Source organism: Macaca fascicularis, chromosome 15, assembly GCF_037993035.2.
Source record: "Macaca fascicularis isolate 582-1 chromosome 15, T2T-MFA8v1.1".
NCBI classification, from domain to species: domain Eukaryota; kingdom Metazoa; phylum Chordata; class Mammalia; order Primates; family Cercopithecidae; genus Macaca; species Macaca fascicularis.
Window position 1 is genome coordinate 128,046,611 of NC_088389.1, and position 12,015 is coordinate 128,058,625.

The 12,015-nt window shown below is 40.7% G+C and overlaps 1 protein-coding gene across 50 annotated transcripts in view; it reads right to left on the reverse strand.

The window, feature by feature from the left end:
• Window positions 1-12,015, reverse strand: part of AOPEP (aminopeptidase O (putative)) — a 365,171-nt gene that overhangs the window by 68,687 nt on the left and 284,469 nt on the right. Inside the window, exon 14 of one of the 50 annotated variants that reach the window (XM_074018013.1) lies at window positions 1,190-5,374. The exons of the other annotated variants lie outside the window; for them this stretch is intronic. Within the exon in view, the coding sequence (XP_073874114.1) occupies window positions 5,315-5,374 (60 nt within the window). The 3' untranslated portion in view covers window positions 1,190-5,314. Of the gene's footprint in view, window positions 1-1,189; window positions 5,375-12,015 lie in introns of those variants that run through there. 50 annotated transcript variants of the gene reach the window in all.

The following is a 12,015-nucleotide window of genomic DNA, read 5'->3' on the forward strand; positions in this document are numbered from 1 at the left end:
GTTGCCGAGGTTGGTCTTGAACTCCTGAGCTCAAGCGATCCACCTGCCTCAGCCTCCCAACGTGCTAAAACTATAGGCGTGAACCATCACGCCCGGCCCTATGTTTCATTTTTTTTTTAATAATAATATTTTCATGTCAAGTTGCTTGGTCTGTAACAAACATCACAAAAATGTCAAATAATCTGTGCCTTGTAAAATTCACTAATGTAACGGGAAAAGCACAATTTCACATCAACCTTTGCAGTGAACACAGTTGTGTTACTATAGAATCCTTACCTGCTCTTTGGAATGACTGATCTCTCAAAATCTGACTCAGTTTACTCCTAGCCCAAATGGAAAGGTCCTCAATAAGCCAGGAAACGGCCCTCCCTTTGGACGCGTGTCTAGTCCACAAAGGACGGCCATCTGAGGTATCATCTTGAGTCTCCCAGACCTTTCCCTGTCTCCCTCAGTGTCTGTGCCCCACAACACAGTAAAGGCCACCTCGACACCTCTCTCCTCACCTGGAACCCAACGCATCTTTGCCTCCATGCTTGCGCAGGCAGACAGCTGGAAAAAGCAACAGGAGACCCAGGCTCTAGTTTCAGCCAGCACGCAGGCCTGGGAATCAACACTTCTCAGGGCCTCTGCATTCTCACACGTAAAACAAGGACTTGAATTAGAGAAGCTTGTGAGGCCTTTCCCAAAAATCACAACTCCAGCCTTGGACAGCTTCCCAAACGAAGTGCTCAATTGGAACTTCAGGTGTTCCTCCGGGGCAATCCTCGTCCTCTTCCTTCTCCTTAGGACCAGCACACGCATCTGTGGAGGACCCCCAGTAGCTTTCAGACGTTCTACTCACTAGCACACTCCTCCGGGTGCGGGAGTTATAATCTTCCGGTTATTTTAGACAGCTTCTTGCTGGTGGTGACTTTATTTTCTCAAGTTGCCTCAACTTTTCAGTTCTTCCTGGTGGCCTGTGCAGCACCACGGTACCAAGATGAGATCTCCACAGATCAAGAACATTATGTGCTCTTTAACATTTAGAAACTCAACATGACCAAGAATCATTTCAGAGAAAATAATCCTTTCACAGAAAACTAGAGTGCACTTTTGTCATGAAATACACTGCAACACCGCAGCCGTGTTCAGCAAAAGGGTAACAGGTAGCTGGAACCCTCCTTTAGACAGAAAACTTCAATGTGCTGATGCAGGAGATGGGCCCAATCTTAAGTGCCTTTCATGAGCTGGGTATTTGCAAAAGCTCCAACAGTCTTTAAAGGAACTTCAAATTAAAACTGAACAAAAGAAACAAAATCAGTGACTTATTGCATATAAAAAATGATGAAAGATTATCTAAAATGGAGCTTTGCTAGAATACAAATCTCATCAACAGCCTGACCACTACCTAGGGAGCTTCCAATGTGGAGAAGGGACAAGGACAGTTTATTATACTGTAATGGACAAAGTGAAGAGAGTGGCAACTGAAACAATACGGCTGCTCTGAGAAACACAACTGGTTTTCTTGAATAAAGCCAAAAGACAGGGAATAAACATACCAACTCATAAAAGTACTGTTGCTATACTTGCTGCTGGCTGGAGAACAGTTACCGGAAAAAAACAAGCCTAATTTTTTTTTTTAACATCTATAAATAAATTTAGGAATGTTTTCCTGTTTTTCTGTCATGGAGGAGAAAAAAACAAACGGATGGCATTGCTATCTACACGCCATCACGTAGGCAGCCTTCCACCGCCTTCTGTGAAGAGGTGCCTTAAGATGCATTAAGTACTGAGTGAGTACCAGCTGCCTCAGAGAAGTCCCCTCACTAACTCCCACAAGGCTCTGACAGGCACGCGTCTGCCCTTTCACAGGATGACACGCGGCACACAGTCATGTGGAGCCAGCCTCGGAAACCAGGTCTGACGGCCCAGGCCTGTGTGCTGCAGCCCAGAGGCAGCGAGAACCTCTTCACGACACTAGCAAACTTCTGCAGAAAACAAGCTGCGTGTCATCAGACACAATTCCACAGAGGACAAGAACAGATGATTCTGAAAGGATAAAAAGAAAGGCACACCTAACAATGCTACAAGGACACAGAGGATTCCGAGTCACAAGAGTTGAGAGAACAAAAGCAGGTTGCTCCAACTCCAACTGACGCATGAAGATTCTAGGCTCAGTGACTCATTTGGGAATCTCGTGTGAGACATTCAGATTTCCCACTTACTGGGCCAACGCCTTCTGGTCTGTAAAGTGGAAGACAAGAGCAGCATTAAGGTATCTAGACACTTTCAAATCCTCTCAAGAAATAAAACGTTAAGTATAAGAAAGCGTGTTTGAACACCCACCAGAGTGGCTAAAATAAAGAAGTCTGACAATACCAGGAGCTGACAAGGAGGGAGAGAAACTGAAAACCTTAAACACTGCTGCTGGAATGTAAAACGGTACAGCTAATTTGGAAAACAGTCTAGCAACTTCTTAAAGAGTTAAACATAATACCTGCCATATAGCCAAGCCTTTCAAGGCCTAGGTATCCACCCAGGAGAAATGAAAACATGTCTACACAAAGACAGTTACACCAGTGTCCACAGATGCATTATTCTTAATAGTCAAAAACTGCAAAAAAAATTCCAAATGTCTCATAACCAGTAAGTGGATCCACAAAATGTAGTATATATCCATACAATGCAACATGACTTTAAAATAAAAAGGAATTAGTGACACATGCAACCCCACTGGAACTCAAATTTTACAATGAAAGGAGCAGATTCAGCAGACTGAGTAGTGTATGATTCAATTATACGACAGTTCTAGAAAAGGTAAACTATAAACCAGAAAGCCGACTAGTATTTGCCTGGGGCTAGGAGGAGGAATGGGGATTGACTACAAATGGACACAAGGAACTTTCTGGGGGATGGAAATGTTCTAAAACTGGATTGTGGTATCAGGTATACAACTATAAGCATTTCTTAAAACTCAACAAACTGTGGGTCAATTTCCTGGCATGCAACATATACATGACATATAACTCAAGAAAGTCACGAAGAGCGAGCCTCCGAATCACCATCTTTGCTGTCTATGGGGGCACTCAGCAATCTTTACCTTTGTCATCAGGAGTAAATGTTGAAGGCACAGTCACACACTGCATCACATTTCAGTCAACGATGGGTCACATACACAACAGTGGTCCCATAAGACTATAACACTGTATTTTTACTGTCCCTTTTCTATGTTTAGATATGTTTAGATACATAAATAATTACCAACGTGTTACAATTGCTTACAGCATTCAGCACAGTAACATGTTGTACACATCTGAAGTGTAGGAGCAACAGGCTCTACCATCTAGGTTTGTCTAAGTCCACTCTACGACGTTCTCACGACGAAGGAATCGCTGCACGAAGCACTTCCCCATAACCAAGTGATGCCTGACTGTAGCTTCGACACGGAAAATACGTCTTACATATGTGTGATGGTTAGGGAAACAACAGAAACCCACTTGTACACAAACAGGATCCAGAGGTACATTCTGCTTTTCTCCTGGATTCTTTCTGCCATTCCTGTTTAACGTCTCATGCCCTTCATACCTTTTTCTCTTCTCGGACACCAAATTAATGGTAGAAAATTGCCACAGAAAATTAATAGCATGAGCTTTATGACTTGTAGTTACAAGTGAGGCCACATGAAATGACTACTGCTATCTTATGTAAGAAAATGCCAGGGTCGGGAGCGGTGGCTCAGGCCTATAATCCCAGCACTTTGGATGGATGAAGCACAAGGATTGCTTGGGGCCAGTAGTTCAAGACCAGTAACATAGAGAGACCCTGTCTCTTAAAAAAAAAAAAAAAAAAAAAAAAAAAGCTGACATGGTGGTTCTCCCAGCTACTCAGGAGGCTGAGGCAGGAGAATCACTTGAATACAAAAGTTTAAGCTTACAGTGAGCCATAATCATGCTACTGGACTTAAGCCTGGGTGACAGAATGAGAATATATTTCAAAAAAAAATCACAAGAGAAGGAAACTTTGAATAACTCTAGAACTTAAAGTTACCACCCCCAATTCTGAAACATTTTATTTTGCCTTGAAACCAAAGGTTTATAGTGGGCCTTGTGGGGGGGAAGCTTAATGCAAGTAAAAGGAAAAAAGAGTGAGGGTAAAACAGACTGAACCAAGTTCAGAAGTAGCCTAAACTTGCTGTGGCATTTTGATTTCACATTTATGAGCCAAAGATAAAAGATCAATCTCTGGGGCCGGGCAAAGTGGCTCATACCTGTAATCCCAGCGCTTTGGGAGGCCAAAGCAGGCGGATCACTTGAGGTCAGGAGTTCGAGACCAGCCTGGCCAACATGGTGCAACCCTGTCTCTACTAAAAATAGAAAAAAAAAAAATTCATAGTGAGTATGTGCTCACGAAGACAATCTGGATTTTGAGAATACAAATTATGGTATCCTCGATTGTACAAAATAACAAGAGTTGAATGAAACTGAACAAATATTTGCATCCTGCTATCATCCTGAACAAGGGCTCATGGACAATGAAAAGAGCCCAAAGTGATGACTTCCCTCACAGAGATCCAGACTGCTCCGATACCCACTGCACTTCCCTGCACCTGATACAGGCCTGATTCAGTTCTGTCTTCTACCCTGTAACAGTTTTCTACATCCAACTATAAACTCTCCCATCCTATATAGTCTTCTACATCTAACTATAAACTATTCATCTCGGTATTCTCTATTGCTGACTCAGGGTTTTGTATGTTGTGCATATCAAACAAAAACTGTAAACTGTTTGAAGAAATATAGAGTAAGAAATGTGTTATGCTCAGAATAACCAACAGTATTACATTTCTGGCCTTGGGTTTCCAAATCAACTTGATTCACAGGTGTCAGCAGGACTTCTATAATAGGTTCCAGCTTTCCCTGTGAAACATGGATGAATTTTTAAAATCATATATTCAAATAAAGACACTAACACTATTTACAAATACATCAATCAAACCCCTATCTGTGCTTACAAACCAGGTAAAAGCACTAAAATGGATTCAGTTAATTCAATTACCCAATTTCCCACCATAACTTCCAGCCTACATGTGTCCAGTGTTGCTTTATCAAAACAAAGACCAGGCATGGAAACTCTAGTCCAGGGTAGCCTCGGGTGAAAATGCATCGTATACTCATGTCTTTAGTTTGTGCTATGCTGGTGTGGCTTTATTTATCACAGGATGCTTTGTAAGTGATCTTTGAGACGCTGTGTGTTTTATCTGCACCATGGCCAGGAATGACATCTGTCTTGTCTCTGGTATTTTCCAGCAGCCTCTTATGTGGGGGCTTGTGTACAATCAAGTCAAGAAAATGTGCCGTTGTTCAGGCTGACTTAGGGTTTCGGCAATCCTCATTATCTGAAAAAGACAGTAATTTTTTCTAAGTGTTTCTCTATGCACATATACACTGAAATCATGTAAACCCAGAGTTCTGAGTGGGGAACTAACATGACAGGCAGGAGTGTGAGAAGATAAATGGAAATGGAGTTTTCTAGGTGAGCTGCTTCAGAAAGCAGCACCTCCGTCAGTCCAGCAGCAGCCCCCACGAGCAGACACAGAGAGCCTGCTTACCACGTGGAGTCAGGAAAAGGTTCTTTACCGTCGGGACACAGAAGACTCACTGGGTAGCCACTGTCTACTTTTCACAGACAGAACATCAACTCAAGTTCATACACTCATAAAATGAGGTACTCTTAAGTTTCTTTTCTTTTTTTTTTTGAAACAAGGTCTTGCTCTGTCGCCCAGGCTGGAAGGCAGTGGAACGATCTAGGCTCACAGCAACATTTGCCTCCCAGGCTCAAGGGACCCTCCACCTCAGCCCTGGGAGAGCTGGGACCACAGACGTGTACCACCACGTCCAGCTAATGTTTGTATTTTTTTTTTCTAGAGATGGGATCTCACTATGTTGCCCAGGCTAGTCTTGAACTCCTGGACTCACGCCATCCATCCATCTTGGCCTCCCAAAGTGTTGGGATTACAGGCACGAGCCACCATGCCCAGACAGTTTTTGTGTTTGGTAGAGATAAGGTTTCACCATGTTACTCAGGCTGTCTAAATTTCAAAGTTCCTAACAACAAAAAACTTTAAAGGATAACAAGATAGTAAAATAATACATTTACATCACTTCATATACATCTTATTTCACTTCCTATCTACTGTGAGTAAGCAAAACAAAAAAAGTTATTCTCATTTTACAGACAAGGAAAATAAAGCTCAAAAGCCAAATGACAACAGGGGAAAGTAACCCACAACGAGACATATTAAACTAAAATTATTGGAATGTATAGAAAAAATCTGGGTGTCCAGGAAAAATGACCAGGTCACTCCAAGGGAAATAAATGAGACCAGCATTCGACTTTATGCAGGATGACAATGGAGTAACAGACTTCAGATAATTAAATGTAGAAATATGAACCAAGGATTTCTTATTTAGCTGACGTCACCTTCAGGTATAAACAGCACAAACTTAACAGGGACCATAAGTGCCCTAGGCTCTTCCTGAGAAATCTACTAGAAAACGAGCTTCAGAACTGACTGAAAAGACATCAATCTAGAAGCAGATGATGAACAGAATTAAAACTAAGTGATTTTATAAAGGGTACAGCATAGTATGTGATGCCTATATGCTCTGACATCGTAGACACAGTCCAGCCATCAAGAAGGGGATAATGAGGAGATTACATGGAAAATACAATCGGCCAGCTGACTGTCTTACAGGTACTTATAGGAAGTAAAAAGAAAGGATAATATTTCAAGTCACATGATGGAAAATAAAGAGAGGAGGGGGAAGAAAAGGTAAATGACTGATTTATCTCTCACAGCAGGGAATCAATACACAAGAGCAGAAGAAAAGTACTACGTCAAAGTAACCATTAAACCAAAAATAGAAGCCTCCCTAAATATCAAAAAAGGACAACGCTTTTCAAAACATCATAAAACTGTGGGAAAAACTTGAAGTCAAACATACTGATTTTATCAATTATTATAAATGGGCCTAACTGGTCTACTGAATAAAGGGATTTTCAGAGGAAAGCAAAGGTCATGTGACAAACTCAGGGGACACGTGATTAGGTGGGACGGCTGGGACCAGTACGAGCTCTTCGGGAATCCAAGCTCTTTTTACAGAAAAGAGATCCCCCCCCACCCCCCCCCCAAAAAAAACAGGAAAACTCTACCAAATATATTTTGATGAAAACCTCTATAGTTAAAAAACAAAATTTAAAAACACCTGAATAGTGAAAAAAAGTTTCTTAATGCAATAGCCAGGTACGCATTTATAAAATAAATGCCATTTGTGGGATTCATTCAATTCATTCAACGAATATTTATTGAGGCTGCATGTGGCCAGGCCCTTTTCTAAGTGTTAAGAGATTGAAAGCTCGAGTATAACTCTTCTGTGGGCACAGACTCTGAAACAGAGGGAAATATATGTTGGCCAGACTTGATACACGCTGCTGTCAGCCTCCTCCAATAGAAGATGAATGGAAACAACGGCAGGCCTGAGCCCACACAGACATCAGTAGGTGCTACTAAAAAAAAAACGCACCTTATTAGCGCCATATGAGACCCAGGCACAAAACAGCAGCTCCTTAAAATGTCGATGAGAATGACTGCCAAGTAAAGCATTCTGTCACAAGAATGAAACTAATACTTCCTATAAAAGCAACTAAAAAGCCACGAAATTTTTCTCTGCCTGCCTCCCTTTTCCAGCCGAACTCTAACATTTTATATAAAAATGGCTTTCATCTCTCATGGCACAGAAGAGTTGATGGCTGCTGGCATCAAACTCGCTAAAATCAATAGCAGTGTAATTATCAGCACAATTCCAAATGTTTTCAAATACATCCCGGCTGGGATTTTCCTAAATTAGATATGTGTGCTTTATGCTGGTGGTCTAAGATTGTCAATAACCTGCACTAAAGAGAATTTTCAAATGTTGCCCAAAGCATTCTTTTTTATAGCAATTGTCTGACTTCTTTACACCTCACCCCTTTCAAAAAGTGTTTGATGTACTCTACAACATCCTAATGTCATACTGCTATTTGTGATACTACTTTATTGGTACATTTTCATGAGCTGCTACATGTAAAGGATTTAGAACAGTGCTTGATACATGGGAAATGTTAGCTATTATGATATGAATAGTTCCAAAGATTCTTTTTAAAATATGTGAATAAGTGCATGAGGGTAAGTGGATGATGATACTTTAACTTTCCCTATTATACTAGTTAAAAATGGGAAGGAATTTTAATACACAGAAATCTTGGAACATGTTTTTTAAACTACAGATTCTTTTTTTTCTTTTCTTTTTTTTTTTTTTTCCAAGTTTGGGTCTTGCACTATCACCAGGCTGGTGTGCAGTGGCAGGATTACAGCTCGCTATAACCTCCAGCTCATGAACTCAAGCGATTCTACTGCCTCAACCTCCCGAGTGCCTGGGACTACAGGCATGTACCATCATACCTAATTTTTACTTCCTTTGTTTTGTAGTGATGGTGTCTCTCTATGTTGGCAAAGCTGTCTGGAACTCCTGGTGTGAAGTGATCCTCCTGCCTCAGTCTCCCAAAGTGCTTGGATTACAGGCGTGAGTCACCATGCCCAGCAAAATGGCAGAGTCTTAAAAAAAAAACATCAGCCAGGCGCGGTGGCTCACGCCTGTAATCCCAGCACTTTGGGAGGCTGAGGCGGGTGGATCACGAGGTCAGGAGATAGAGACCATCCTGGGCTAACAGGGTGAAACCCCGTCTCTACTAAAAACAGAAAAAATTAGCCAGGTGTGGGGGCATGCTCCTGTAGTCCCAGCTACTCGGGAGGCTGAGGCAGGAGAATCACTGGAACCCAGGAGGTGGAGGTTGCTGCACTCCAACCTGGAGGACAGAGTGAGACTTCGTCTCAAAAAAAAATAATAATAAAATAAAATAAAATAAAATAAAAAATCAATGGCTAGGGAAATTAGGAAAAATAAATAAATCTATGCAACAGATAAAAACTTAACAGTATTAAATTATACAGATCAGATGTCCTTCCTGAGGCTACCAAAAATACCTGTTATCAGCGATTACTCCTTGGTCCAGCTTAAAAAAGAACAACAAAAAAAAAAACAGCAAACAAAGCCAAGACTTTGTGTAACCTCATCTAAAATGAGACCTGGGTACAGAAACTTTAATACATTATTTATTAGGGATTTACAAGGGAAAATGAGAGACCCACAAATAGGACCAAGAATCTCAACTGAGTTCCAAATATTTCAGCAATAAAGTAACGAATTACGTATTAACAGCACTGTAATTACTCCTTCTGTTTGGTTTCTTTGTAATTACTTTTAATAAATTATTCTGCCTCCCCCCCATCACTCAAGTAAGTTGTCATCCAAAGGCACAATCAGTACAACACAGGATACAAAGCCACTCACAGTTAGGGAGGAAGCGATGAAGGGAGGGAAAACCAGGAGGCTGGTGCTTCAAGAGCTGTGACTCACTCGAATCCATAAAGCTTTTCTATGGAAATCAAGGATCAATGAAGCTATTGTAAGAGATTACGGCTATATAAATGTAGACTAGTTATGAATTCTCACAGAGCAATGGCACTCTCAAAACAGGCAAGGGCACCAGCTCCTGGGAAAGCACTCAACTGCAGTGTTGCCTCAGTTGCATAAGACGGGCTGCCTAAGTCTGCTATTTTGCTGAAAGCGGGGTAGTTCCTACAAAGTGAAGGGACCCTCGGCTCAGCACTCCGTAGGTTCACTCTGTGCCATTTTGCTAAGCTTTGTGTGCTGATGGCTCTGGAGTCAAGCCTACCGCAGTCACCATCTGCTCTTTTGTGTCCAAGAAAGAGCCGAATAATTTTTATGAGTCTTAACATTCATTTTCAGAAATCATAAACTGAACATAAAATATACCTTTGTCACAAAAGACAAACACAGCAGTACTTTATTAAATAGTTTAAAATTTGCACCTACCTTTATCATTTTGAATATCAGTACTGTAATAAAAGTATTCTCTTACAATATATAAAATTTAAAAGGAACAATAAATGCTAAAAAATGCATAAACCAAATTGGATTTTACATACAATTTTTTAAATCTGTGAATAATCATTCAAACTAAGATTATCATTGATTCTGATTCAGAGTCAAGTATGTATAAGGAACAAATGAACTAAAAGTAGAGTGAAAATACTCTAGAATTTAGGAATATATTATAACAAGGAAAATAGTTGTTTTTTTTTTTTTCCCCTTACAGATTTGGAAAACAGAATTTATCATTTGGCCTCAATGACAATGCCCACTACATACTATAAGGTCCACACTTTTCACAACCATCCTTCTAGATCTTTATGTTTCACTCTGAGTATGTGAAAGAAAATTTCAGGAAATTTTTAACAATTTGAACACTGAGAACTCAAGAGTATTGTTTCTTGGGTTCTGGCAGAAAAGAATTATGAAGGTAACCTTGAAGTGCACTGTTGTTGGAAACCATTTGCACTGTGTTCGTTGTGACTAATCCTAACAGAGAGCTGACAATCTCACCCCAGCCGAGACCACTCGCTTGGAAACGCTAATACACATAATAGCCAACCTTACCACGGCTGAATTTTCAGTGATTTGAAACTGAGCCAATGAATACTCCTGATATCATCATACACGCTTACTGAAGACCTGAAATGAGGACCGTAAAACTCGCTCTCCGCTTGTGATATGTATAGACTAGGAAGAGTGCTTCCTCTGAATCTGAAAATTGAAATTTTCTTCCTCTAAAGGAATCATATCCCAGTCATGTATTTTCCATAAGTATATTATTTCATAAAAGACTATTCTACTATAGATTCTAATCTTTAGAATATTGATTAAAGGATTACTAAATCTTTATATTATATGTATATATTTGTAAAAACATTCCTTAATCTGTGATGGCACATAATTTTATCTTTGAATCAGCTAAAAAAGGTAAAAAAAGAAAAAAATGCACGTTTCTCTTCCAAAACCAACAGCCATTTAGTGAAATGTTATTAGTTTAAAAACACACATAAAATTCACTGTTGCAATCACAACTGTTCATCCTGTCCTCTGCATAGCTGGCTGATCCAATCACCCTAACTGTTTTTCGTGAGTTATTCAGACTTTCCTTGTTTTTCTGTTGCAAAAATTATTCAAACTAAATGAAAGGAACTTGAAATAATTTAAAAAATGAAGAGTATCAGAACAGAAGAAAAAAATACCTGAGGACCAGAAGTAAAAGAGGTGAGTTTTGTCACTTTAAATGAAAAACAAAACAATATAAAAGAATTCACTCATACCAGGAGAACAAGGGCAAAATATGAAACTAAAATAAAATGGAAATAAATGTCAGAGAAAATATGAAAAGATGTGTGAGAGAGATAAGAAATGTAGTCTGTTAGGATAACACAGAAAGATGGCACAAGTCTCTGGTGGGTGGGATGACTGGAAGCAGAAGGCAGGGAAAGCCCAGGGGAGCACTTTAAATCCCTTTATCTGCGCGGCACATCTCAGTCCCCAATTTACGTTATTTCACTATTCGTTATTTTAACCCACAGCCGAGCACAGGGTGAGTTTGTTTTGCTTCCCCTCGCGAGTTCACTGAAACACTCAACTAGTATTCAAGTTGCCTCAGACTATGCCTACTACTCAGCACCTTCCAGATTCTCTTTTAAGGGGAAAACAAACATCCCTGGAAGATGCCGTTCTACGGCGCGGCTCCTTTGCCCAGCGCCCGTGGTCAGGGTCCGTCCTCTCCCCAGAGCACTGTTTTCCTTTCCTGGGCAGGTCAGAAGGTTCTGCTTTCCACACGGCAGGAAAAAAGCTGACCCCTCCTATCGCAGGAAAAAGGTTATGACCCCCAGCAGAGTTAGTACAAACGACTTCATCAAATTTACTCATCTAGGCTGAATCCTGAGAGGCCTGCAGGTGTAGACAGACCCTCGGGGGCTGGAGGCAAGGGCAGTGTGGAGGGGAGGAACGGAGGCAAGGAAAACAAAGTAGA